Below are 27,167 nucleotides of genomic sequence, written 5' to 3' on the forward strand. Positions count from 1 at the left end.
CAAACCCAAAACAATTAAGAAAATGGGAATAGGAACATACATGTCAATAATTACCTTAAATGTAAATGGATTAAATGCTCCCACCAAAAGACACAGACTGGCTGAATGGATACAAAAACAAGACCCATATATATGCTGTTGACAAGAGACCCACTTGAGACCTAGAGAAGCATACAGACTGAAAGGGAGGGGATGGAAAAAGATATTCCATGCAAATGGAAACCAAAAGAAAGCTGGAGTAGCAATTCTCATATCAGACAAAATAGACTTTAAAATAAACACTATTAGAAGAGACAAAGAAGGACACTACATAATTATCAAGGGATCGATCCTAGAAGAAGATATAACAATTGTAAATATTTATGCACCCAACATAGGAGCACCTCAATACATAAGGCAAATACTAACAGCCATAAAAGGGGAAATCGACAGTAACACATTCATAGTAGGGGACTTTAACATCCCACTTTCACCAATGGACAGATCATCCAAAATGAAAATAAATAAGGAAACACAAGCTTTAAATGATACATTAAACAAGATGGACTTAATTGATATTTATAGGACATTCCATCCAAAAACAACGGAATACACATTTTTCTCAGGTGCTCATGGAACATTCTCCAGGATAGATCATATCTTGGGTCACAAATCAAGCCTTGGTAAATTTAAGAAAATTGAAATTGTATCAAGTATCTTTTCCAACCATAATGCTATGAGACAAGATATCAATTACAGGAAAAGATCTGTAACAAATACAAACACATGGAGGCTAAACAATACATGACTTAATAACGAAGTGATCACTGAAGAAATCAAATACGAAATCAAAAACTACCTAGAAACAAATGACAATGGAGACACGACGACCCAAAACCTATGGTATGCAACAAAAGCAGTTCTAACAGGGAAGTTTATAGCAATACAATCCTACCTTAAGAAACAGGAAACATCTCGAATAAACAACCTAACCTTGCACCTAAAGCAATTAGAGAAAGAAGTACAAAAAAACAGCAAAGTTAGCACAAGGAAATAAATCATAAAAATCAGATCAGAAATAAATGAAAAAAGTGAAGGAAACGATAGCAAAGATCAATAAAAGTAAAAGCTGGTTCTTTGAGAAGATGAAAATAATTGATAAACCATTAGCCCGACTCATCAAGAAAAAAAGGGAGAAGACTCAAATCAATAGAATTAGAAATGAAAAATGAGCAGTAACAACTGACACTGCAGAAATAAAAAAGATCATGAGAGATTACTACAAGAATTCTATGCCAATAAAATGGACAACTGGGAAGAAATGGACAAATTCATAGAGATGCAAACCTGCCAAGACTGAATCAGGAAGATATAGAAAATATGAACACACCAATCACAAGCACTGAAATTGAAACTGTGATTAAAAATCTTCCAACAAACAAAAGCCCAGGACCAGATGGCTTCACAGGCAAATTCTATCAAACATTTAGAGAAGAGCTAACACCTATCCTTCTCGAACTCTTCCAAAATATAGCAGAGGGAGGAACACTCCCAAACTCATTCTACTAGACCACCATCACTCTGATAACAAAACCACACAAGGATGTCACAAAGAAAGAAAACTATATGAACATAGATGAACATAGATGAACATAGATGAACATAGATGAAAACATCCTCAACAAAATACTAGCAAGCAGAATCCAACATCACATTAAGAGGATCATGCACGATGATCAAGTGGGGTTTATTCCAGGAATGCAAGGATTCTTCAATATATGCAAATCAATCAATGTGATACACCATATTAAAAAATTGAAGGAGAAAAACCATATGGTCATCTCGATAGATGCAGAGAAATCTTTTGACAAAATTCAACACCCATTTATGATAAAAACCCTGCAGAAAGCAGGCATAGAGGGAACTTCCCTCAACATAATAAAGGCCATATATGACAAACTCACAGCCAACATCGTCCTCAATGGTGAAAAACTGAAAGCATTTCCACTAAGATCAGGAACAAGACAAGGTTGCCCACTCTCAGCACTCTTATTCAACATACTTTTGGAAGTTTTAGCCACAGCAATCAGAGACGAAAAGGAAATAAAAGGAATCCAAATCGGAAAAGAAGAAGTAAAGCTGTCACTGTTTGCAGATTACATGATACTATACATAGAGAATCCTAAAGATCCTACGAGCAAACTACTAGAGCTTATGAATGAATTTGGTAAAGTAGCAGGATACAAAATTAATGCACAGAAACCTCTGGCATTCCTATACACTAATGATGAAAAATCTGAAAGTGAAATCAAGAAAACACTCTCATTTACCACTGCAACAAAAAGAATAAAATACCTAGGAATAAACCTACCTAAGGATACGAAAGACCTGTATGCAGAAAATTATAAGACACTGATGAAAGAAATTAAAGATGATACAAATAGATGGAGAGATATACCATGTTCTTGGATAGGAAGAGTCAACATTGTGAAAATGATTCTACTACCCAAAGCAATCTACAGATTCAATGCAATCCCTATGAAACTACCAATGGCATTTTTCACAGAACTAGAACAAAAAATTTCACAATTTGTATGGAAACAAAAAACCCTGAATAGCCAAAGCGATCTTGAGAACGAAAAGTGGAGCTGGAGGAATCAGGCTCCCTGACTTCAGGCTATACTACAAAGCTACAGTAATCAAGACAGTATGGTACTGGCACAAAAACAGAAAGATAGATCAATGGAACAGGAGAGAAAGCCCAGAGATAAACTCACGCACATATGGTCACCTTATCTTTGATAAAGGAGGCAGGAATGTACAGTGGAGAAAGGACACCCTCTTCAATAAGTGGTGCTGGGAAAACTGGACAGCTACATGTAAAAGTATGAGATCAGAACACTCCCTAACACCATACACAAAAATAAGCTCAAAATGGATTAAAGACCTAAATGTAAGGCCAGAAACTATCAAACTCTTAGAGGAAAACAGGCAGAACACTCTATGACATAAATCACAGCAAGATCCTTTTTGACTCACCTCCTAGAGAAATGGAAATAAAAACAAAAATAAACAAATGGGACCTAATGAAACTTCAAACCTTTTGCACAGCAAAGGAAACCGTAAACAAGACCAAAAGACAACCCTCAGAATGGGAGAAAATATTTGCAAATGAAGCAACTGACAAAGGATTAATCTCCAAAATTTACAAGCAGCTCATGCTGCTCAGCAACAAAAAAACAAACAATCCAATGCAAAAGTGGGCAGAAGACCTAAATAGACATTTCTCCAAAGAAGATATACAGAGTGCCAACAAACACATGAAAGAATGCTCAACATCATTAATCATTAGAGAAATGCAAATCAAAACTACAATGCGATATCATCTCACACCAGTCAGAATAGCCATCATCAAAAAATCTAGAAACCATAAATGCTGGAGAGGGTGTGGAGAAAAGGGAACACTCTTGCACTGCTGGTGGGAATGAGAATTGGTACAGCCACTATGGAGATCAGTATGCAGGTTCCTTAAAAAACTACGAATAGAACTAACGTATGATGCAGCAATCCCATTACTGGGCATAAACCCTGCGAAAAACATAATTCAAAAAGAGTCATGTACCAAAATGTTCATTGCAGCTCTATTTACAATAGCCAGGAAATGGAAACAACCTAAGCGTCCATCATCAGATGAATGGATAAAGAAGATGTGGAACGTATATACAATGTAATATTACTCAGCCATAAAAAGAAACGAAATTGGGCTTCCCTGGTGGCGCAGTGGTGGAGAGTCTGCCTGCCGATGCAGGGGACACGGGTTCGTGCCCCAGTCCGGGAAGATCCCACATGCCGCGGAGCGGCTGGGCCCGTGAGCCATGGCCGCTGAGCCTGCGCGTCCGGAGCCTGTGCTCCGCAACGGGAGAGGCCACAACAGTGAGAGGCCCGTGTACCGCAAAAAAAAAAAAAAAAAAAAAAGAAACGAAATTGAGTTATTTGTAGTGAGGTGGATGGACCTAGAGTCTGTCATACAGAGTGAAGTAAGTCAGAAAGAGAAAGAGAAATACCGTATGCTAACACATCTATATGGAGTCTAAGAAGAAAAAATGTCATGAAGAACCTAGGGGTAAGACAGGAATAAAGACACAGACCTACTAGAGAATGGACTTGAGGATATGGGGAGAGGAAGGGTTAGCTGTGACAAAGTGAGAAAGTGGCATGGACATATATACAGTACCAAACGTAAAGTAGATAGCTAGTGGGAAGCTGCCGCATAGCACAGAGAGATCAACTCGGTGGTTTGTGACCACCTGGAGGGGTGGGATAAGGAGGGTGGGAGGGAGGGAGACGCAAGAGAGAAGAGATATGGGAACATATGTATATGTATAACTGATTCACTTTGTTATAAAGCAGAAACACACCATTGTAAAGCAATTATACTCCAATAAAGATGTTAAAAAAAATACCATAGGTCTCATCTAGCAAATGGGGATAATAATAACTACTTCAGGGGCTTCCCTAGTGGCACAGTGGTTGGGAGTCCGCCTGCTGATGCAGGGGACACGTGTTCGTGCCCCGGTCTGGGAAGATCCCACATGCCGCGGAGCGGCTGGGCCCGTGAGCCATGGCCGCTGAGCCTGCGCGTCCGGAGCCTGTGCTCCGCAACGGGAGAGGACACAACAGTGAGAGGCCCGCGTACCGCAAAAAAAAAAAAAAAAAAAAAAATAACTACTTCATATAATTGTTGTCAAATATTTATTTGGTGGGAAAATTAATTTGACAGTCATCTCTTAAATATCCATTGTGTGACTTTCATATGCCCTTGAAGCTAGCCATGGCCCAGAGTTTAGGTCTGTACACTCTTCTTTTATTTCTCTCTGTATCTTCTTCTTTGTCTCTGATGACCAGTTTCATGGCTTACAGGCCACTATATGATAAGAACTTCCTAATTCCTATCTGAAGTTCAAAAAACTCCTCTGAACTCTAACCCTGTATACCCATCTCCAACTTCATATTTCAATGTTATCTCACAGGCATCTTAAATGGAACACTTAAAAATCAAAAATTTGTTCCTTTGTAATAGCCTACAAGGGAAAAGAATCTGAATAAAAAAAGATATATAGGTATGTAAAACTGAATCACTTTGCTGTACACGTGAAACTAACACAACCTTGTAAATCAACTATACTTTAAAAAATTAAATTAAAAAAGAATTTTTTAAATTAAAAAAACTTAAAATAAAAAGATTAAAAAAATGTTGTTCCTCTCCCTCTATTTCCTACCACATCAACTATCCTTCAGCTTAAACCAGAAGCCCATGAATCTTCATTTTTAAGCCAGAGACTGTTATCATTTGTATTTTGTTCCCCTTTATCCTTCAGATTAAAACCATCAGCCAATCTTGTCAATTCTGCCTCCAGAATACATCTTGAATCTTTATTTGTTTACAAATTCTGTGATCCAACTGCTGAAGTCAGACTGGCTACTCTTCTCTGGGCATCACTCATGCTTCTCCTTTCCACATCTTTGTTCTTGCCTGAGCGTGTTCACTCCTTGCCATTTATCTGATATTCTATCTAATCTTCAAGGCCAAACCAATATTTTGAAAAAAACAGACAGTGTCAACTCTGACTTAAAAAGTAAATCAAAAGGGTCCAACTCTAAAATATGAAGACATTTTAGAAATCCTTCACCAAATTATTTTGCTTACAGCTTCACTTATATGTAGGCAGAAGACTGAACTTTGATAAAATTATGTGACTAAATAAGTCAAAAGGAACTCTTTCAATAAATATAAATATGCTAAGTGATTTAAAAAAACATCATAATTTAACTGGCAGAGTTTTTCTTAGTGGTTTATAAGTTAATTCTTCATCTTAAAATCATTGATGCCTTAGGTTCCATGATGTCAGTTAAGCAGGTAGCAAGATATCAGCCTTAAACAAAAGCATAAAACGCAGGAGAGTCCACACTGCCATCAGTGAGACTGTTCACATTGGGCACTTAGTCTGTAGGAGGCCTGTGCCCACTGAGTAGATAACGTGGTTGTTTGTCAAACTCAAACTTGACTCACTTTAATCTCCCTTGATAAACAGTATCACTTCCTTAAAAAAAAAAAAAAGTAATCTCCATGAGGATAACTTTCTTTTTTTTGTTACTGTTTATTCCCAGAATCTATAATAGAGGCTCTATAACAATTTGATGGGAAAATAAGTCAATGGATGAACCAGTGAATCTTCAACTACCAACATGTGTTGCACATCGTTTTTAGCTAGTCCTGTTACTGATACCAACATTTGCCCTAGAAGATATTTCCAACAATATATCGTTTGTATTAAATATATACTGAGGCCCCACTCTCAATAGGGAAGGCATCTCTGTGTACATTTTTTTAAATTCACAAATGACCTTGTAGGTTTATATGATTTTATCCCTATTTTAATGATGAGGAAACTGAGTGTGGAAGAGTATAAAAGGCTAGTAGGATCTAAAACCGTGTATTATGATTAATAATTTTATGGGCAACAGGCAAGGCACATGGAACAATATTTTAAAAGTGAAGTCTTCTTGGTCAGCTGCTTGCACCACAGTTAGGAATAATCAAAACAATCCTATCAGTCTCTGGCTCCAGTGAGTTGGCAATCTATAAGACTGTAAAAGCAAATTAACTCACCATCAGATGGAACTGAATGAGCCTTGCCCCCCCGGGAATGGCTGCTACTGTGTTATACAACAGACACTTAGAGAAGCTTTTAATTTCTGGTCATTAAGATATCATTTATGAATTGAAGTGTTGTGTGTTGGAAAAGAATTAGGTTCCAAATTCACGTAGGTGTGGGCTTCAACTCTGGCTCAGCTACTTACTAGCAATGGGGAAATGAGTATGTTATTTAGGCTTGCTGAGTCTCAATTTCTTCAACTGTAATATGAAATAATAAATATTACATATTAATGTATAACTTATTATATTTATTATATTAATAAAATAATAAAATGCAGTTTCTGGCTCAACAGATGTCAGTTTCTAGTTTTCTTCATACTTCATGACATTCCTCAATCCTTTTATCCATGCATAATTGAGAACTTGAATTGTTAGGTGACTTGTCTAAGGTCATATGATGTTCAGAGCCAGGACTAGAACATTAATCCACAGTCCTCCTGATTCCAAAGCTATATCCAGTAGATTTATGACTGCCTGTAAATGGCTTAGGGATGGTTGAATAAAGCTAACTTAACTTTTGCATTGAGTGTAATATATTGGATTCCTTTAAAATGTCGATTAACTAGACATCACAGTGGGTATATAGATGAAATCATTTTCATTCCTGTTTGAATAATAAACCATATCAGGATATTTTCAAAAGATCCTACTGCCTAAAAGACTCTTACAGCAGACTCGGTTAAATTAGAGAGGTTTGAATGAAACTATTTTTGCTGAAATGCCAACAGCCAAGTGGCTAAATGTTCAGATGACAATGTATTAGTAACAAGGAAGAAATCTACCCCATTTCCAGAAATAATTTGAAAAACTTAATCTCAAATTATTGTTTTTATATTTGATACAGAAGGAGAGGCAGGGTAGAAGAAAGTGTTATCACTATGGTTACCATCATGCAGATTGCAGTCAGACATGCTTTCCAAATTGAGCAAATTACTTAAGCTCTCTGAATATCAAGGTTTTTCATCTGTAAATGGGGACTATAACAACTTTTTACGAAGGATCAAATAATTTTACCTAAGTAAAGCATTTAGTACATAGTGCCAAGTACAGAGTGTTTAATAATGGCAGCTATTATATTATTATTGAATACAAGACCGTTGGGCAGGCCACCAAATTGTTAACCCTGACTCTGTAACACTGGATGAATAGTCATTATTATAATAACTACCATCAATATATCATATAAAGATATATTATGATAATTTCGGTATATGGAACTCAAAGAATATGTCAGATACTAAACTAGTCATTTTACATTAATAGATTTCATTGAATCCCTTTACTATAATGCTTTAAGATATGTTATTCTAATTTTAAAGAAAAAACGGTCTCAGAATAATTAAGTAACTTGTCCAGGATTTTGTAGCTAAGTAAGTTACAAAAGTCATGTTTTTATGACTCAAAAGACTATACCCTTTCCACTGCATTATTCTATTTTCCATTCCATTTAGTATTTTCATCAACACAGAAAACACACATATATGATAATTGCACCCCATTTTTTTCTGTTGAGAAAAAAAAACAAAGGTCAGAGATTCCAAATAACTTGCCCAATAACATCTGGTAACTAGCAGAGGTAGAATCTGGTAAGTGGCAGAAGTCTTCTGATGATGAATTTGTTCTTTTTCTGTTTCAACACAGGTGACTTATATGATTTGGGGGAAACAGATCAAGCTGTCTCAAGTCAAATGAAAAAAGGGAGATATAGAAAGAAGAAACAGATGTATTCATGGAGAAAGTGAACTTAGTGTTCTCTTAAACATAAAGAAATAGCGACAAACAACCAGTTATTAAAAGCTTTAGGAGCAAAAATTCTATCATGACATTAGAGGTTTATCTAAATAAAAATGTAAACCCTATGACATTCCACAGAATCTTTTTCATAAAGAAAAAGAGAAGCTGTTAATTCACTGAGCTGTTGCCATGGTTACCTAAACCCATGACTTGCTGCTGAAAAGTAACTTTTTTTTTCTTCCTACTGTTTGCTTCCATGTGATATGCTTTTCACCTGATGAGTGAATTCCCTGGTCACACTTCACTCATGCCCATCATCTTGGAAAAATTTTTCTGTTTATTTTGATCCATCATGACAGCTACCCTTTCCTTCTTACGGCTAGCTTATCTGCTGCTTGCATAACATTGGATCTAACTGTGTTGAGCATAGGTATTTGTACTTTAATGTTCACCCCCCACCTCCAAAAATAATGGACTGCTTTAATTGACGACAAACATGCTTCTAGTTTAAAAGCTCTTGGCATTAAACAAACCAAAAAATAAAGGAACAAATATACCAAAAAAGCATGTGAATTCTGAATATAGGCTTTCTATGAAGACTAACATTAAGTACATAATTTTTAATATATTATTTTATTGAATAAAAAACCTTACCAGTAAATATTATTAATCTCAATTAAGTAACACTCAGGTTGTAACTTGCCTGATCTTCTCTATGTGTGCTTCCATTTTTTGCATGCACACACACACATACACACACACACATAAGCCTAGAGAGAGCTACACAAAATGTTTTATTCCAGACAATAAGTTACTGCTTATTTTGGTATAATTGTATCCTTGGCCTTGGGGATCCAGTGCTATAAATTATGGCTTAATGTTCTAGAAATCTAGCTATGTCTATGCAGAGTTTAATTTTTTATGTGTGTTAGCACTGAAGCTAACAATTCTATGATTTTCAATTTTGTTCAATTCAACATATATTGACAAAGCCCATTCCATGTATATATTATGTTCCTGACTCTGTGGACATAAAGATCAATTAGAAATGGTTTCTACATTGGAGCAGATGGCAGTCTGTTAGACAAAGATAGGTTTGAAAACAATTACATGTATTGAAGAATTATAGGTACTATGATACAAATCTGTACAAAGTATAATGATAGTGCAAAAGGGTGAAGGTCAATTCTTCCTGAGTAAGGGATGTGGATAAATAAATGTCTAATGGAATAATTTCACTCTAACATGAATGAAAAGGACTACATCAGAATATCTGCCCCAGTTGTCTGTGCAACTGAATTTTAAGGAAGTTAAAGTGACTACAAATCAGAATTTACATCCATAAATTAGTGGCTTGTTTTATCCATTCCAAGCCTAAATGGCTCCTTAAAAATAGGAAACAACATGGTTAACTTGAAATAGCATTGGAGTCAAAGGCACTGGGTTTTAGTCCTCAGCTGTGTGACCTTAGACAAATTATCCTAGCTTTCGGGGTCTCACTATCTTCTTTTACAAAATATAGGCAGTACACTACACACCACTGAAGGTCTCTTAGCTCAGAGTTAATAAATCCTATGAGTTAATAAATCTAAAAACTCTATTTTTTTGTGTGTCAAGTAAAAGATATCTGAAACCAAGAAAAAGCAGGAGGTTTTGTACCAAAGGGGCTGAGTCTAACTAATTAAGAAGATATTAATGAACTCACCAAGTCTGGAAGATATTTGGTCTCATCATCTCACATAAAACAGTCTAGTTCTTGATTTGAGTGTTCAATTCAGGCAAAAGCATTTAAACTAGTGGTGTGTTTACTATAGAACCTGAGTTTGTAAAGTGAAAGAGGTACCAAAACAATTTCCATGTTAATTAAATCAGTGATTCTTAGTGCTGGCTGTGCATTAGAATTACAGAAGTTTTTAAAAATACAGATGCTTGGACTTCACAGTGGACCCCCTGACTATGATTTTCTGGCAGAAGGTAGATGGGTGGAGCACATGCAATTTTTTAAGCTCCTAAGTGATTTAGAAGATCCTGAGAACGGCTGAATTAAGTCAATATAAATAACTGATCTTCATTTTTAAAGGACTATAACCAGAGAAGCTCTGCAAAGGAATGGAAACAGCCAACTAGAATTGGGTTTGACTGTCACCTCACACAATGACACCACTCACGGTAGGTGAACCTAAATGTTCACTCATTTCACCTTCCTTATTTAAATCGTCATTTGCTCATTTTTCTTCAATGATCTTTGTCCTCTGTATTTCCTAATCTTATTTTTAACACCAGTTACTACACTGTAGTTTAATCATAGAACAATATCGAATCTAATGTTGTAACAATTTCAACTTAGTGTTTACCTACTAGACCCAAAAAGTTTTATTTAGAAGTAAAACTGGACACAATTGTAAAGGAGAAAAAGACAGGAACAATTTCCACTCAATAATCAATAAATGAATAGAAAAAATTAGAAACATAATTTAGGTACTTCCAAGAAACCTACATCTAATGTAATTAATATCAATTAGTATTTGCCTATTAAGCTTTAGTGTGGATGTTGTAAATTTTTGGTAATTTAGATAATCCTCCAGTTTTTCTGGGTCAAGAAAAGCAGTTAAGGAAAGCACTATAACTGACTGAAAATCCCGCATCCAAGCTTAACCGCATTTTAAGCAGTAACGGAGGATGTGAGAGTTAGATGAGATTAAGATAGGAGGTCTGAAGGCTTATTGAAATAGATTTTTTTTTGAAGCACAATTTTTCCAGCCTCTCCTGCACAAATACACTCCTTTCTCTTGATAAATAGCTGACATTAGTGACACAAGACATTACAGTGGTCATTTTCAATGAACTTCAATAGGATCCATTTGGAAGTTGTGTGAACTTAGTGCAGGGGGGCGGGTGGGAAGCCATCCACATTTCAAAATTGCAGAGCGCCGGGTAAGAATGCAAGATTCTTCCCATCTCATTTAAATATTGGGGTTTAGTTCCATAAAGCACTGCTAGTCAAAAGTGCTGTATTAGAAATGTTTGGAATACAGGCAGAAAAACATTCCTTCCACCTATGGTTTTAAAATGATAAATAATTAAAAGCATATTTCTTTGGCTACCTTTTGCTCCTAATCCAGAGTGGAAAAAAATCAGAATAGGAGAAACAGAAATTAAACTTCAAAATAACAATAACAATTATCTTGTGCCTCAAAAGTTTGCACATATTTTGGAAGAAATTATAATTTCTTCTGCATCTTATTGAAAAGTGAGGTAGGATGGCCAGATCCTTTCAACATCATAGCAAACATGTCCTTGGAAATACTGGGTTGGCCAAAAAGTTTGTTTAGGTTGTTCCATAAGATGTTACAGAAAAACCCGAACGAACTTTTTGACCAACCCAATATTATAGGGTTGTCACGCAGCCAGGCTATCTGAGAACAAATCTTGTCTCTGCTACTTACTAGTTCTGCGATCTTGTACAAGTTACCTAATATCTTTATACCTCAGGTTGGTTTTCTTTTAAGTCTTTGAGATGGGGAATGATTAGTAAGGATATTAAATGAATTAAGGCACATAAACACAACAGGGGCTCATACATGGTAATTGATCGATGAATATTAGCTATTTTCATTATTTACCTGTTTGAGCCTCAAGGTCTTCATATATTTTTTTTAAAGAAAATTTAATCTAAGTAATATTCCCCAAATTTTGCTGATGGTGATAATCACCATAGACATTTAGGAAATGAGGTCTTCCCAGGAACCTCCTTTGAAGATTCTTATCAATGGGATTCCTGGGATAAAGATAGGAATTTGTATTTTTAATTTGTGCAATGTATACATTTTATTGTGAAGAAAATTTCAGAAACATTGACCTAAATCATTTATTTACCTAATCATCTAAGTATTCGTTCATCAATTGGTTCAACAGATAACTTCATGAGCTCTTACCATTTGCCAGGCACCATCCCAGGTGCTAGGAGATACAGTGATGAACCAAGTACTTTTTATTCATTAGATTTTAGGAACCAAGTAGAGGATATTAGACAAATAACCACAAAAATCTCTTTGGAACTACAATTGTGAAGTGTGCTATAAAGGGAAAATACAAGGTATGTTGAGAGCTCTTGACAGGGAAAGTTTTCTAGGCTTGGCAGGAGACAGAGAGATGGGAAAGGTGTTTATGAAGACCTTCCAGAAGAAGTGGTTGCTACTGCAGTTTTATGCTCTGATATTGTATGTCCGGCACATCTTACCTGCCAAGAGGAGAAGAAGGATGCTGGGCTGAGTAGATTAGGGTTTGCAGGGTTGCGCCCTCCCATGTACTCATCTGTGCAAATGTCACAGTTTTCTGCATCTCGCCAATCCCAGTATGGGAGAGTGAAGTTCTCATCCCCTGTCAGCTTCTGGATTTCTTTTTCCCACAGCAGCAAGAAGAGTCTATGCCAAGGCAGGAAACCTGGTGCTTCATGAGCAAAATCAATGTCTCTCCAGATTTCAGAGCCCCCAAGTAGTGCGTCCCTTGACACATAATAATGCATCCAGACAAAGAGGTCATAAACGTTGATGTCATTAAACAGAGGCGTTGATCCATTATTCATTTGGCCATAGGTGCCTGTGGGGATGACATAGTCTGCGCTGGTAGTATGTTTCGCTAAAGTGAGGTAGGCAAGAAATTTGTTCTTCTCTGGGACACTCAAATCAAAGATGTTTCTTCTCACCAAAAGTCGCCTCTCTGTGCAGGTGGGTCCCCAAAAGCCAAACTTACAATTTCCACAATTGAATCCCATGAAGTTGCCAAAGCACTGGCAGGTCCGATTATAAAAGACGGAGGGCCAAGACTCCCGGTCGTCCACCCCTGCGAAGGGGAACTGAGGTCCAAGTGGTGCCTTGGACAGAATGATGTCTTGGCAGGAACCCCGGCCTGAAAGCTGTCCACAGGGACTCCCGTCACCCTCCCATGGTGGGCAGCATTCCTTCTCCATCAGGTTCTTAGAGGAGGCACAGGCTCGAGGGAAATGGCCAGCAGAGGTCTGGAAAGTCCACAGCAGGCAGTACAAAGCAGCCAGGAGCATTCTTCCTCTAGTTCTCATAAGGTCTGCCTGAGCTGGTTAACTGAGCCACACACTTCTCTTTCCAGCTAACCCTTCAGTGACTATCACATGTTTTGGCTAAGACCTATATAATACCACTCCCACCTCCAGCATCAAACCCTCTCAGTCTTTATCTTAAGCTTTCATCTTCTGAAAAACCACATGACTAACCTTTCCTTGGAGTTGGCATGTATCCCACCAGTGGGATAGGCCTACGTTAAAGTGAGAAACACTATTCACCATTAATAGTTTAATTCTTATGGTTAGAATGATAATAATAATAATACCACCTGATCTAAATAAACCCAGTTAATTGACTATAAAATTAGTGATGATTTAAATTTGCAAATGAGAAGCCATGTCAGGAATAGAGCTTCTTTTATTAAGAAAAGGCAGGCAGTGTTAGAGATTTTGGGTGCAAGATGGTTTCTCAAAGACCATAAATAGGCCACAGCATTAGTAGAATTCGTCTTTGCAGAAAGAGACACTTTTCAGAGCCTAGAGACTATTTCTTATATCTGAAGGTTATTTATTTATTTTATTTATTTATTTTTTTGCGGTATGCTGGCCTCTCATTGTTGTGGCCTCTCCCGTTGCTGAGCACAGGCTCCGGACGCGCAGGCTCAGCGGCCATGGCTCACGGGCCCAGCCGCTCCGCGGCACGTGGGATCCACCCGGACCGGGGCACGAACCCGTGTCCCCTGCATCGGCAGGCGGACTCAACCACTGCCAGGGAAGTCCTGAAGGTTATTTATTTTATACAAAGTATCAGAAGAAAAATTTTTTTCTGATACACTTCCTGATTATCTTGATGCTAGCTGCTTGCTTGCTGTCTAATCGCTCATTTTCTGACTATCATTAATGAGAGGTCACTTTGATAGCTGGGTGGTCTGCTTTATTTTGGAAACTTTTACTAGTGAATATTCCAAAGGAAACTCTTTTTTTTTTTAATTGAAGTATAGTTGATTGTCAATATTATATTAGTTTCAGGTGTACAACATAGTGATTCAATATTTTTATAGATTATACTCCACGTAAATTTATTATAAAATATTGGCTATATTACCTGTGCTGTACAATGTATCTTTCTGTTTATTTATTTTATATATAATAGTTTGTATTTTTCTTATTTTAATGCTATAACTATCTTGTTTAGCCCATAAGTTCTGGATATCAGGAATTCATTTGAAATTTTGTTTGCAATATGGTCTTGCAAAGGAGTTCTCAATGTAGTGAGAGAGTGAATAAGGACTGATATATTTATTCAACAAATATTTATTGATCATGCAAATTTTTTCAAGATTTTTTTCTCTGTGTGTATAGTGAGCTAGATAAATTGAAATGCATGGATAAAAATATTATTTTACCACTACACTAGTTTTCAAATGAGTAGTATAGAAAATAAGAACATCAGACTTTTAATGGAGGGACATATTTGTGAACTGAGGATACTGGAAAGGATTGCACAGTTTTGGATAATGGTATACAAATTTTATTATGGGAGTACCCCTTGAGCCAAACTTTGAAGGATAGACATAAGTTGGAAAGACAAATGAGAATGGAGACAATACTTCAGGCAGGAGAAACTGTAGAGAGGTGAGAGCTGTACTTCATCTGCTGAGTTGGAGAATTAGCTTCAGATATGCCCCCATGCTATAGGGAATTAAACCTGGGCCCAATCCATGGAGGGGCTTAAAAATCAAGTGGTTTGTACTAAGGTGAGTTGAAGAGTTACAGGATGAGAGTAGTCAAGTCAAAGTTGCCCCTGTGAGACTTCCTTCCTTATCCTGCTCCATACTTAAAGCTGGTGGTCCCCTGAACTTGAGGAACAAGTGAGAGAAAGTGAAAGCTCTGAGGAAAGCAGCAGTGTCTGCAGTCTTAGCTGTAGGGATCCAGGGAAGGTCATCACTACATGTGATGCTGGAATGTCAGCCTTTCTGCTCTCTACCCATTCTGCTGGAATTTTTCTCATTATTTAAAAGAAACATCAAGTCTCCTTCCTACAACTCTCTTGAGACTCAAAGCAGCCCTTTTAAGTAGAAGGAGCAGTGTGTGTGAGAAGAAGAAGAGAAGAGAAGTTTCCATGGAAATGCCGCCTCTGGCTGGGATCAGGAAGTCATCACATGATCTCCACAAGGAGGCTTAATCTTTTTTCTTCCTTCTTTCAGAGCCACAGAGAGATTAACACAAGGCTTCTTGTCCCTGGGGAGTCTTAGTTCTGTGTTACTTATAACCACATGTGGCCTTTTATAATTCTGTTGCATCTACTTGCAGACAGAATTTAACTTCTCATGTTCAGTTTAATTAAGAAGTTTGCTTTATATCTGCCTCCCATCAGGCTTCCCAGTGAATAACTTAGAAAGCTTCCATCACACCACTAGGCTTCTGTGTCTACTCTCCCAAGTCTCTTTTTCATAATCTTCAGAGCATGCTTAGAGGAATGGCTAAAATGTACTTTGTCCTCTTAGTTTCCTTCACAAAGTTGATATCCTGACATCAACAGACCTCCTTATTACTCTCAAATATAGGACACTATCTCCTCTGGCCTATTTGTAAAACTGTCTTATTGTTAATACAAACTTATTGAGAGAAATGTGTATTGGTACAGCCACTATGGAGAACAGCATATAGGTTGCTTAAAAAACTGAAAATAGAGCTACCGTATGATCCAGCAATTCCACTCCTGGGCATATATTTGGAGAAAACCGTAATTCAAAACATACATGCACCCCAGTGTTCATTGCTGCACTATTTACAATAGCCAAGACATGGAAGCAACTTAAATGTCCATCAACAGATGAATGGATAAAGAAGATGTGATACACACACACACACACACACACACACACACACACACACACACAGACACACAGACACACACACACTGGAGTATTACTCAGCCATAAAAAGAATGAAATAATGCCTTTTGCAGCAACATGGATGGGGACCTAGAGATTATCATACTAAGTGAAGTAAGTCGGACAAAGACAAATATTATATGGTATCAATTATATGTGGAATCTAAAAATTTTTTAAATGATACAGAGGAACTTATATACAAAACAGAAATAAACCCACAGACATAGAAAACAAACTAATGGTTATCAAAGGGGAAAGGGGGTGGAGGGATAAATTAGGAGCTTGGGATTAACATATACATACTACTATATCTAAAATAGATAAACAACGAGGACCTGCTGTATAGCACAGAAAACTATATTCAATAATTTGTAATAACCTATAAGGGAAAAGGATCTGAAAAATTATATATTTTATAGTAACCTATAAGGGAAAAGAATCTGAAGAATTATCTGTCTATCTACCTATATCTGAATCTCTTTGCTGTACACCTGAAACTAACAGTGTTACAAATAAACTCTATTTCAGTTTTAAAAAAAAGCACAAACTTTTAAAATGTCAAACCGCATTTAGATTGCTTCCTCCCTGAACTCTAGATGTACATTCACTAGGTGCCTCTAGTTTTCAGAATTTGAAAGTGTCTGTTCTATCCTGAGAGATTATTTTACGAGCTGACACCTGAGCTAATGTGAGACTCTATTAACCAGAATTAGGGCCTCTGTAAATATTCTGCAATTATTTGTGGAGCATCAATTATCAAGCATACAATGAGAGGTAGGGATGCTATGGTAAGCACAACAGGGAGGTTTCTACCCTCATGCAACATATAGCCTATTAAAATAACGTCTTAATTTTAATAATATTTATAACTATGCATATTTTAAATAACATTTTACTTGATTAAATTTACTATATATTGTTGATTCATTAATATTGAATTCCTGGCCAACAGCACTATGGCTCATGCCTGAACAATGCTTACCTAACATGTATTTTCTTTAAGGCACATTCCTTGTGCTTAGAAACACTAGACAGCACATAAGCACCATGCTTGGAGTCAATTTTGGGCCATAAAATTACCAACAAAAAGCACAGACATGACACTAAATAGATCATGGGAAGAACATTTGTTTATAGTATGAGAGCTGAAATGAGAAGGCAGTGCATAATTTTGCAGACCTCATGCACATTGAGTGACTCCAAATTCTTTGTGGCTCTGCATATATCTGTGAATGAGTGTAAAAATGTTGTAAATATTGATTTGAAGTTTTCCAATTTTAGCAAGTGGAAAATATACTTCTTAACTTGATATAAAAAAATTTTTTTCAACCTATTAGGAAAGATAGCAAAGGGACCTATTTCGTCTCATGAGGCATAGTTGAGGAATGCTTTCTGACAGAAGTTATATTTCAAGTGACAGCTGAAAGTTTAGTAGAAGTCTGTTTGGTGAAAAGAATAGTAGGAATGTGAGCATTCTGGGCTCAGGAACACAATATGCAGAGGTTCCAACTTGGAAGCAGCATGGCATGTTCAAGGATCCTAAGGAGTTAAAGTGGCTATAACCTCCAAAGCTATGGACACGTGATATAAGTATAGAAGTGTGTATATGGATGACATCATAGTCCTTGAAGCGTTTGAAGCAGAGTCTTTATGTAATCATATGCACATTTAAAATATTTCACTCAAGCTGCTGAGATAAGAACAGATATGGGGTGGGAGCAGGCGTAAAGGTAGAAATAATTCCTAGGAGATTATTGGAGTAACCCAGGCAATCAATTATGTGGCTTGGACCAGAGTGATGATCCCTGTGATGAATATAAGTGAAGGGATTTAAGAGATAGATAAGGGATGAATTCAAGAGGAGGGAGAGGTGAAGAGAAAGAGATTTGGGGTTGACTTCTAGGTTTCTGGTTTGTGCCAATAACTAAAATAAGAAACAATAGAGGGTAAAATGTTTGTGGGAATTGAATATGGGTTCAATTTTTGACATATTGAATTCTAGAGTTTAAGTTATAGTCTAGCCACAAACACTTGTCCTCTCTTTTCTGCTGTTTGCACTGATAATTCACCTACTCACAGGTTTTGATCTAGTCAACCTTGTTCTTTTCCCTCACTCTAATCATTTGCCTTTGCTTTTTTATTTGATGATGGTTTGAACCTTCTTCTCCAGCTTTTTTAGCCCCCCATTCTCTCAATTTTAACAGTAGCTACCATTTAGTGAGTATAAGTAACATAATTAGCTCAGTTTGAGTAGCTACCATTTTTAAATAAATGTAACTATGCAAAAATGTAAAATAGATAGCTAGTGGGAAGCAGCTGCATAGCACAGGGAGATCAGCTTGGTGCTTTGTGACCACCTAGAGGGGTGGGATAGGGAGGGTGGGAGGGAGACGCAAGAGGGAGGAGATATGGGGATATATGTATATGTATAGCTGATTCACTTTGTTATACAGCAGAAACTAACACACCATTGTAAAGAAATTATACTCCAATAAAGATGTTTTAAAAAAAGAGTTAAATATACTCAAACTAGGAAAAATAATATAAGGAATTAACATGTACACATCAGCAAGCTTCTTCAACCATCATCTTTTTCTAGGCACTGTTTCTTCAGTCCCACCCATAAAAAAAAGCAAAAAATTCTTTAGTGTTTTAAAACAAATCTCAGATAACATATCTTGTCTGTAATATCTCGTGTAAATTGTTAACAATTAAGGACTTAAAAATACAACCACAGTAGCAGTACAACACCTCAGACAAAAAGAGAGAAAAATAATTCCTTTATATCATCTGATTTCAAGTTTATGCTCAATTTAATTATCTTAAAAGTGTTTTTTTTCAAGATCCAAACAAGGTCTATACATTGCTTTTGGTTCATATATTTCTGAGGTTTGTTTTTTTAAAATCAATGTTTCTCTTCTTGTTTTTTTTTTTTTTTTTGATGTAATATACTTAAGGAACAAACCAGATTGTGTCCTACAGAATTCCCCACATTTTAGGATTGACTAATTTTATCCTTGTGGCATAATTTAGCATGCTTCTTTATCCTATATTTCCTATCACTTCATGAATATTCAATAATAATCTTATATCTTCTATAATTAGGGAATTAAATCTAGGAGATGATTAGATTCAGGTCAATTTTGTTTTTGTTAAGAATGACTTCATAGTTGTTTCTGTGTACTACTTATTCAAGACATCAGAGGAACATATTGTCTGGTTTCTGCACTATTAGTTTTTAAATTGATCAGTGGCTTGAGGTGATGTCAGACCATCTTGTCTATTATATAGTTCTCTAACAAACTTTTACCTCATGGTTTTATCATTCACTAATAATTGTTTCTTACATCCAGCATTTCAATGAAAGATTACAAGAATAGTGAATTTTGTAATTCTATCACTCCATTTGCATTTATCAACTGCGATTCTTTCGTAAAGAGTAACTTTTCCTCATCAACTATTTGGCTACTCTGAAATACATTCTGTACAAGAAAGGTGGGATAAATGTTCAGTTCTTACCCTTTATTTATCAATTTTCAAAATGATGATTTGATGCCCCATCAACCTCTAAACAGAACCTATGTATATATTTTAACTATCATGAAGACTTCTGGAGTTTTATGTATTTGGTGTGTTTCTTTTAGAGTTAAAATTAATGCAGTAGTCAGCTGATTAGTGACCATTAGCCAAGCAACATTATGATATGTTGAGCAATGATTATTATGGTTGTGTTTAGGTGTGTGCTCTTGTGGAGTTGAAGGCAGAAAAATGCAGCCACTAACTCTCTACAGTTTGAGTTTAAACTCATTACATTTATTCAGTAAATATTGAGCATCTACCATGCACAAGACCTTGCACTAAATACCTGAGGGATGCAAACTTGTATAAGTCACAGGCCTCAACTGCCCCTGGATTTGATGCCCTGGAGTCAGACTCTAAATTTTTATCTAAGGTCTATGAATGATTAGTTCTTAGGCCTCACAGTAAGAGAAAAGGGGGAAAAGAATAAGCATATACTTAGAACTTGAACTTGTTCAGTAATTCCACTTATCACAGCTCCTGTGTACTCAGTCATACCACATAGGGCTCTTGAGTTTTAAATGATATAATACATGTTAAACACTCAGTACAAGGTCTGACACCTATTAAGTACTCAATAAATGTTGAAATGGTTATTATTAAAGACCACAAATTGGGTATGGATTATGTTCATTGCTATAGGTCTTACTTCTATGTCTTTTCAGTGTAAAGAGCTAGAAAAGAGCTATTTTATTAGATATAATTAAATATCATTATTATAAATTGGCCCCTTCTTCTCTACCCAGTAACCTCACTTGTTCCTTTCCTCCAATTAAAACCTTATGTTCTAAGATACTGAACTTTTGCCATTATACTGAGATGTCATGCTTCCTTAGGATTCTGAGCTTAACATGTGCTCTTTCCCCTACTAAGAATGCTTCCTTTTTAAATTCACTTCCATAATCTAGTTACACTATAAGATTCAGCTCAGCTGTTAAGGAAGCCTTTGCTGACGTACAGGCCTCCTTCAAGGGTAGGCTGGGGAACTTTTCTCTATTCTCTCCTTTTACAATGGGTTCACCTTTGTCATTGTACTCGTCACACTCAACACTGGCTTAGAAGGTTCATCCTGGTAAAGTGGAAAGCACTGGGCCACAGATTAGTTCAAATTAATTATGGTGTTGCCAAGTTCTGTGTGACTTTGGGCAAAGCACTTAACCTCTCTGATTTTAACCTTCCACAATTGAAAGTGATAGTGCCAAAGGTTGTTAATATGCTGTTGCTTTTGTATAGCTTTAGATAACAAAAACTCAATCTCATTGTCTCTTAAACTATTTCACCCAAAATCTGAGCACTCATCACAGCCACAATTTCTGATTGGCCATTTTAAACCCATTGTCTTTTGCTGAGTGGCTCCTGGGTATACCATGATCCCTGTGATAAATAAAGAATATAATTCCCAACATTAGTCTTACCCCACCAAATCAATATAATTAGCATATCTCTTATGATGAAGAGAAAAAGTAACCTAGTGATTATGCTTCAAGTGATATATTTCCAAATGGATACAGCAGACTAATGTTCTATGCAAGACAATGGTTGAAAAAATGTTTACCTAAATGATCCATAGAATGCTTTCCTTTCAATTCACTTTTCTCCAAAGAGTTGCATAGATTACTAAACTAAGTATGGGTTTATGTACATATTCACCTAATCTCAAATTTTGTGCCCTCTCTTTAGAGTTCAATGAGTCCTGACTATCCTTTTTTTTAAAATAAATTTATTTATTCATTTATTTGTTTTTATGTTTGGCTGTGTTGGGTCTTCGTTGCTGTGTGCAGGAGCACGGGCTTTAGGCGCACAGGCTTCAGTAGTTGTGGCTCACAGTCTCTAGAGCGCAAGCTCAGTAGCTGCAACGTACGGGCTTAGTTGCTCCACAGCATGTGGGATCTTCCCGGACCAGAGATCGAACCCATGTCCCCTGCATTGGCAAGCAGGTTCTTAACCATTGTACCACCAGGGAAACCCCTGACTATCCTTTTAAACTAATTTTATATGACACTTAACCTGATAGCCCTTTGACTGCTCCCAAGATTAATTTGCCCAGAAACATTCCTTTTAATCATCTTACGCTCTTATTTCTGGACAAACTCACATTCATTGCAGCAAACATTTATTTATATTACACAGTGTGAAGCTTTGTACTCAGAAGAATAAAGGGCAGTGCCTACTTTTAAGGGGTCAGAATGACATGCATTCCTTACTTTTTTCATTTAATCAACCAACAAACATTTATTAAGTGTTTATATTTTGCCAAGCAATGTATGTGACAATGGAGGATAACAGTGACAAATGAGCCACAGTCCCTGCTCCGAAGTAGTTCACAGTTTGGCAAGGGATTCAAAGAAATCAAGAGACAATTACAGAACAGTTTGTTAAGTGCCTATTGTTAATAATATTGAATGTGGTGTCTGTCAGGGCCCTGGCAGGAAACAGCTGACACACTCAAGTTGACTCAAGTTGACTTTTTGAGGAGGGTTTAATAAAGGAACTATTTACAATGTTGGCAGCAGGGTTAAAGGAAATGAACGTAGGGTAATGCAGTACCCTGGCCATCAAGGGCAAAGGGAGGGAACAGTTTCTGGAAGACAGAGAAAGTCACTGTATTGACTGAGCCAGCTGGCGGGAGCTGCGGCCTTGTAGAATGATGCAGGCAACCCCTGGCTACGTGGCAAAGAAGAATTGGGAGATTAAATACCCTGACCCCTGACTCCACTTGCCTTCTGCCTTCTGATCTTTCTGTCTGTGCACTCTGTGGATGAAGCCAAGCTCAAGCCAGAGGAGCAAGGAGCCCATTAATACAGATCTTATAAATCACCTACTTGGGGCCCAGAACAGGGTAAAGAAGGCAAAGAATGGGCCTGGGAGGCCAAAGGAATGATATTCAGCACAAATTCCTATTCTGTGCTTTTCACATAACGTCATTCATTTTTACAACAAACCTGCATTAAGTGGTTGTTCTAATCCTGCAGATAAAAAAAATGAGGTTCAGAAATTATAGAGGACGTATCCAAGGGCATGTAACTAATAACCGATAGATCCAGGGCTTGAACACACCAGTGTGCTTACACTATCTCTGTTCTTTTCACCAGGTCTATATGTTGGTATTTATGTGCAGGGAATCATGGGAATACAGTGGAAACACATAACCCATACTATCTTGTGAAAAGGCCTGTGGAGACAAGATTGTCAGGAAAGGCTTCCTGGGGAAACACGGTGCCTGAACTGAGCTTTGAAGGAAGACTGGTGTAAGTAAACAGAAGAAGGGAAGAAAGTGCAGTGCAGGTAGAAGCAGCAGCAAAATGCAGAGATGACAGATGCAATTAATTGATTATGGTTGAAACAGGCAAAGCAGAAATAATGAGAAAATATGACTTCTATACAAGCAGTGTGAAAAATTGATAGGATTTAGGGTCTTTTAGGTGAGTTAAAGACTGGATGCTATTACCTCATTGTGTATAGATAGTGGGGTTCATATGGACAGATGAACAGGATTATTTTCCATGAAAATAAAAGAAAAGGAGATATATAGAAAGATCATCACAAATAATGACACAACATGATTCCTCATTACTGAAACCCAGTTCTTTCACCATTCCTCAATTCATCACCCTCAAGGACAAGGTCATCATTTTCTAGAAGCTTCATCATGATAAAATTTATAATTCTTATTAATGCCCAGAGTATAATAATTTGTTCTATTAATGTGGCTGACAGACATAAACTCATTTCACATATTACATATGTGAAAAAAATCAATCAATAATGCTAGGTCTATAAGGAGATTAATAAGACTTCTGGTTCCAAAGTTCTATAATAGCACATTTGTTATAGCTTGGTCCCCATACCACTTAGATATAAACTCTATGATTTTTGTCAAACATTTCCCTTTTATCCAGTGGCCAATGATATAGCCTTATATATAGAGCCAATCATGAAATATAGCAAAATCCAACATAAAAACAAAAATAGGATTTGAAACAAGTGAGTCCATCATACAAGACCAAAATTTTGTCTTATACAAGCCGTTGACCTCATTTTTTTTTTTTTTAACATCTTTATTGGGGTATACTTGCTTTACAATGGTGTGTTAGTTTCTGTTTTATAACAAAGTGAATCAGTTATACATATACATATGTTCCCATATCTCTTCCCTCTTGCGTCTCCCTCCCTCCCACCCTCCCTATCCCACCCCTCCAGGCTGTCACAAAGCACGGAGCCAATATCCCTGTGCCATGCGGCTGCTTCCCACTAGCTATCTACCTTATGTTTGTTAGTGTGTATATGTCCATGACTCTCTCTCGCCCTGTCACAGCTCACCCTTCGTTGACCTCATTTTGAGTCCTGGTTTGTTTGTTTCTTTGTTTGTTTCTTTGTTTGTGGTAAAAGAATGGTAATAAAATCAGTTCGCAGGATTACTATGAGAACCAAATTAGACAATGTCTTTCTTTTCTTTTCTTTATTTATTTTTAACATCTTTATTGGAGTATAATTGCTTTACTAGACAGTGTCTTTAAAACAGAAGTCTTCCATCCCTCAGCCCCTCAAAATTTCCATAACTTTTCCCTTTATATATTTAAAAAAATTTTTTAAACATCTTTATTGGGGTATAATTGCTTTACAATGGTGTGTTAGTTTCTGCTTTATAACAAAGTGAATCAGTTATACATATCCTTATATTCCCATATCTCTTCCCTCTTGCGTCTCCCTCCCTCCCACCCTCCCTATCCCACCCCTCCAGGCAGTCACAAAGCACTGAGCCAACATCCCTGTGTCCCTTTGTATTTTATCCATTTATTTTCTGGAGGACATGCCATTACTTGACTTTAAAAAGACAGATAAATGTTTTAAAATGTAGAATTTGTATACATTCAATTTTTTCCTCTTATTAAGCAATTCTAAAAGATTGTTAGGCAAAGAATATGAAAGAATTATATAGAATTTTGAATTATCAACTTCTCTCTCATCTCACATTATCTGAATTTATTAATAACTGACCTTAGTGATAAATATGTCTTTATGCTACTAAGATTATACATTACATTATTTCTATTTTATTTGCTAGGAATCAGACAGTCTAAAGGATTAAGAAACTTTTTTCTGGTCCTCTGTGTATTTCATAGTTATAACTGAATTCCCAGGCATAGAATCCCCCATTCTTTCTCATCACTTTACTCCTCAAGGATCTGATATTTGTAAAGCCCTTTGATAGCATCAGATGAAAATCGCTACTTTACACAAAGGCATATTTATGTCATATGATCAGAAGAGTGAAACACGGAGAAAACACGCTTCATGCCAAAGGCAAGCAATTCTGATGCAGCCTCAACTTTTTGGCCTGGAAAAAGCTGTAGATGAAGCAAATGCCTCACATCCAATTCATGTTATGAACTAGTTCAGAGGAAAGAGAAACTGGGAAAATCTGCTAGTTTTCCATAGAAGCAGGAACCTACACCTACACCATGTTCTACACACTTCAATGCAAGTGTGTCTTCCCAATGGCTTGACTGTAAAAGCAACCCACTTCCTTTCTTTCATCCTGTCAAGAGATGATAGTTTGTTGTAAACTAGGAACATATAGACAGCTTTCAGACAGACTTTCATGCCAACTATAAGAAGACTGAGTTTCACTTCATTGAGTAATAATGATTAAATGCAAAGCCAAAAGAAGGCCATCCTCTGCAAAGTATGAGTGAAGGACATCAGGGCTGTGTCAGAATGACTGAAGAAAGGGCAATTTTCCTTTGATTTGACAGCCTAAGCCCTACCTCAGAGTAAGGCTACCTTGTCTATGGCGCTATTTAGTGACTTAGAATCTTTCCAGCCAAGAACTGGCCTAACAGACTTATCTTCCTAGTGAAAGTCATGTGATTTTCAGTATAAAAGAAATAAGAGAATGTCAGACATAAGCTTTTTGTTATTAGACTCCTTGGGATACATGTGGTTATTACCTTCCTTTTTTTTCCAGATTATACATATATATTTATAGAAACATGAAGTAAAAACCTGATGCAGCCCCTCAGCTTACTTTAAAATAAATTTAAAATTTGAAAAACATGTTTAAAAATACATTAAATGGTAGAAGTAGAAAGAAAGAAAGGAAGGAAGGAAGGAAGGAAGGAAGGAAGGAAGAAGGAAGGAAGGAAGGAAGGAAGGAAGGAAGGAAGGAAGGAAGGAAAGAGAAGAGAAGAAAAAAAAGGTGGAGGGAGGGAGGGAGGAAAGATGGAAGGAAGGAAGAAGGAAGGGAGGAAAGAAGGGTGGAAGAGAAGGAGGGAAGAAAGAAAAAGAAAGAAAGAAATGAATGTAGGATAGGAAAACTTTTCCTTTTTTCCTTTCTAGTTTCTTAGGCTGAATTAGATTGATGTGAGACAGATTAACAGGAGAAAAACAAATTTAATGCTGTACATACAGAAGCTCATAAAGATATGAGACTCAAAGAAGTGACCAAAGCAGGCAGCTTTTATACATTTTAGAGAAAGAACCAATTATTTGTGAAGATTTGACAAAACAAAGGGATTTAGGCTTGGAGTAGCAAGTTAATTATGAAGTAACAAAGTTTGTTTATACAACATTCTTGGCCTTGAATTTCCTATCTCTAGTGATAAGGTATAGTTAGAATACCTTCACATGGGAGATTTATTTCATGCTTTCAGGAGACAAAGGTCAGAGTGTCCTTCCTGCATTGGCTATTTCTTAAGTAACTTTAATTAAAAATAACATGTCAAAGTGGCATATTTTTGGGTGGTGCATTTTACTCCCTCTCAGAAAGAAAGAAAGTAAAGGAGGAAAGAAGGATAGATGGAGAGAAGGCAGAAAGGGAAATACTTGGTTCCAGAAATGAATAGAGAATTAAAAGCCAGTGTGGTAATCTATGAATCTGATGCACTTAGTGTCCATGAGGACAATAATACAGATATAGACTTAAAGCTAGGAGATAAGGTTTTAACACCCAAGAAGGACAGGAAATTTGGCCTTTGGCTTATAAAAGAAGAAGAGATGAAATGAAAAACCTTGCAACAAAGTTGACAATGTGAAAAGGCTGCCCCTCAGGGAGAGGTTGGATGAGACATCACACTCACAAACACAGGGAAGTTGCAAAGATGACAAACAATTTCAAATGACTGAAACTTTTACAGAATTATAGAACAACATGAGTCCTCAACTTAAGAAGAACATTGAACTGCAAGCAGAAGAAATAAAATAAACTTCTAAAAACATTAT

The 27,167-nt window shown here is 36.7% G+C and overlaps 1 protein-coding gene across 1 annotated transcript in view; it reads right to left on the reverse strand.

Moving 5' to 3' along the window:
- TYR (tyrosinase) overlaps positions 1–13,606 on the reverse strand; it is a 108,868-nt gene extending 95,262 nt beyond the window's left edge. The window contains exon 1 of the mRNA XM_032640423.1: positions 12,672–13,606. Within this exon, the coding sequence (XP_032496314.1) occupies positions 12,672–13,508 (837 nt within the window). The 5' untranslated portion in view covers positions 13,509–13,606. The remainder of the gene's footprint in view (positions 1–12,671) is intronic.
- Positions 13,607–27,167: the final 13,561 nt, after the last annotated feature.

The sequence above is a fragment of the Phocoena sinus genome, chromosome 8 (genome assembly GCF_008692025.1).
Source record: "Phocoena sinus isolate mPhoSin1 chromosome 8, mPhoSin1.pri, whole genome shotgun sequence".
NCBI classification, from domain to species: Eukaryota; Metazoa; Chordata; class Mammalia; order Artiodactyla; family Phocoenidae; genus Phocoena; species Phocoena sinus.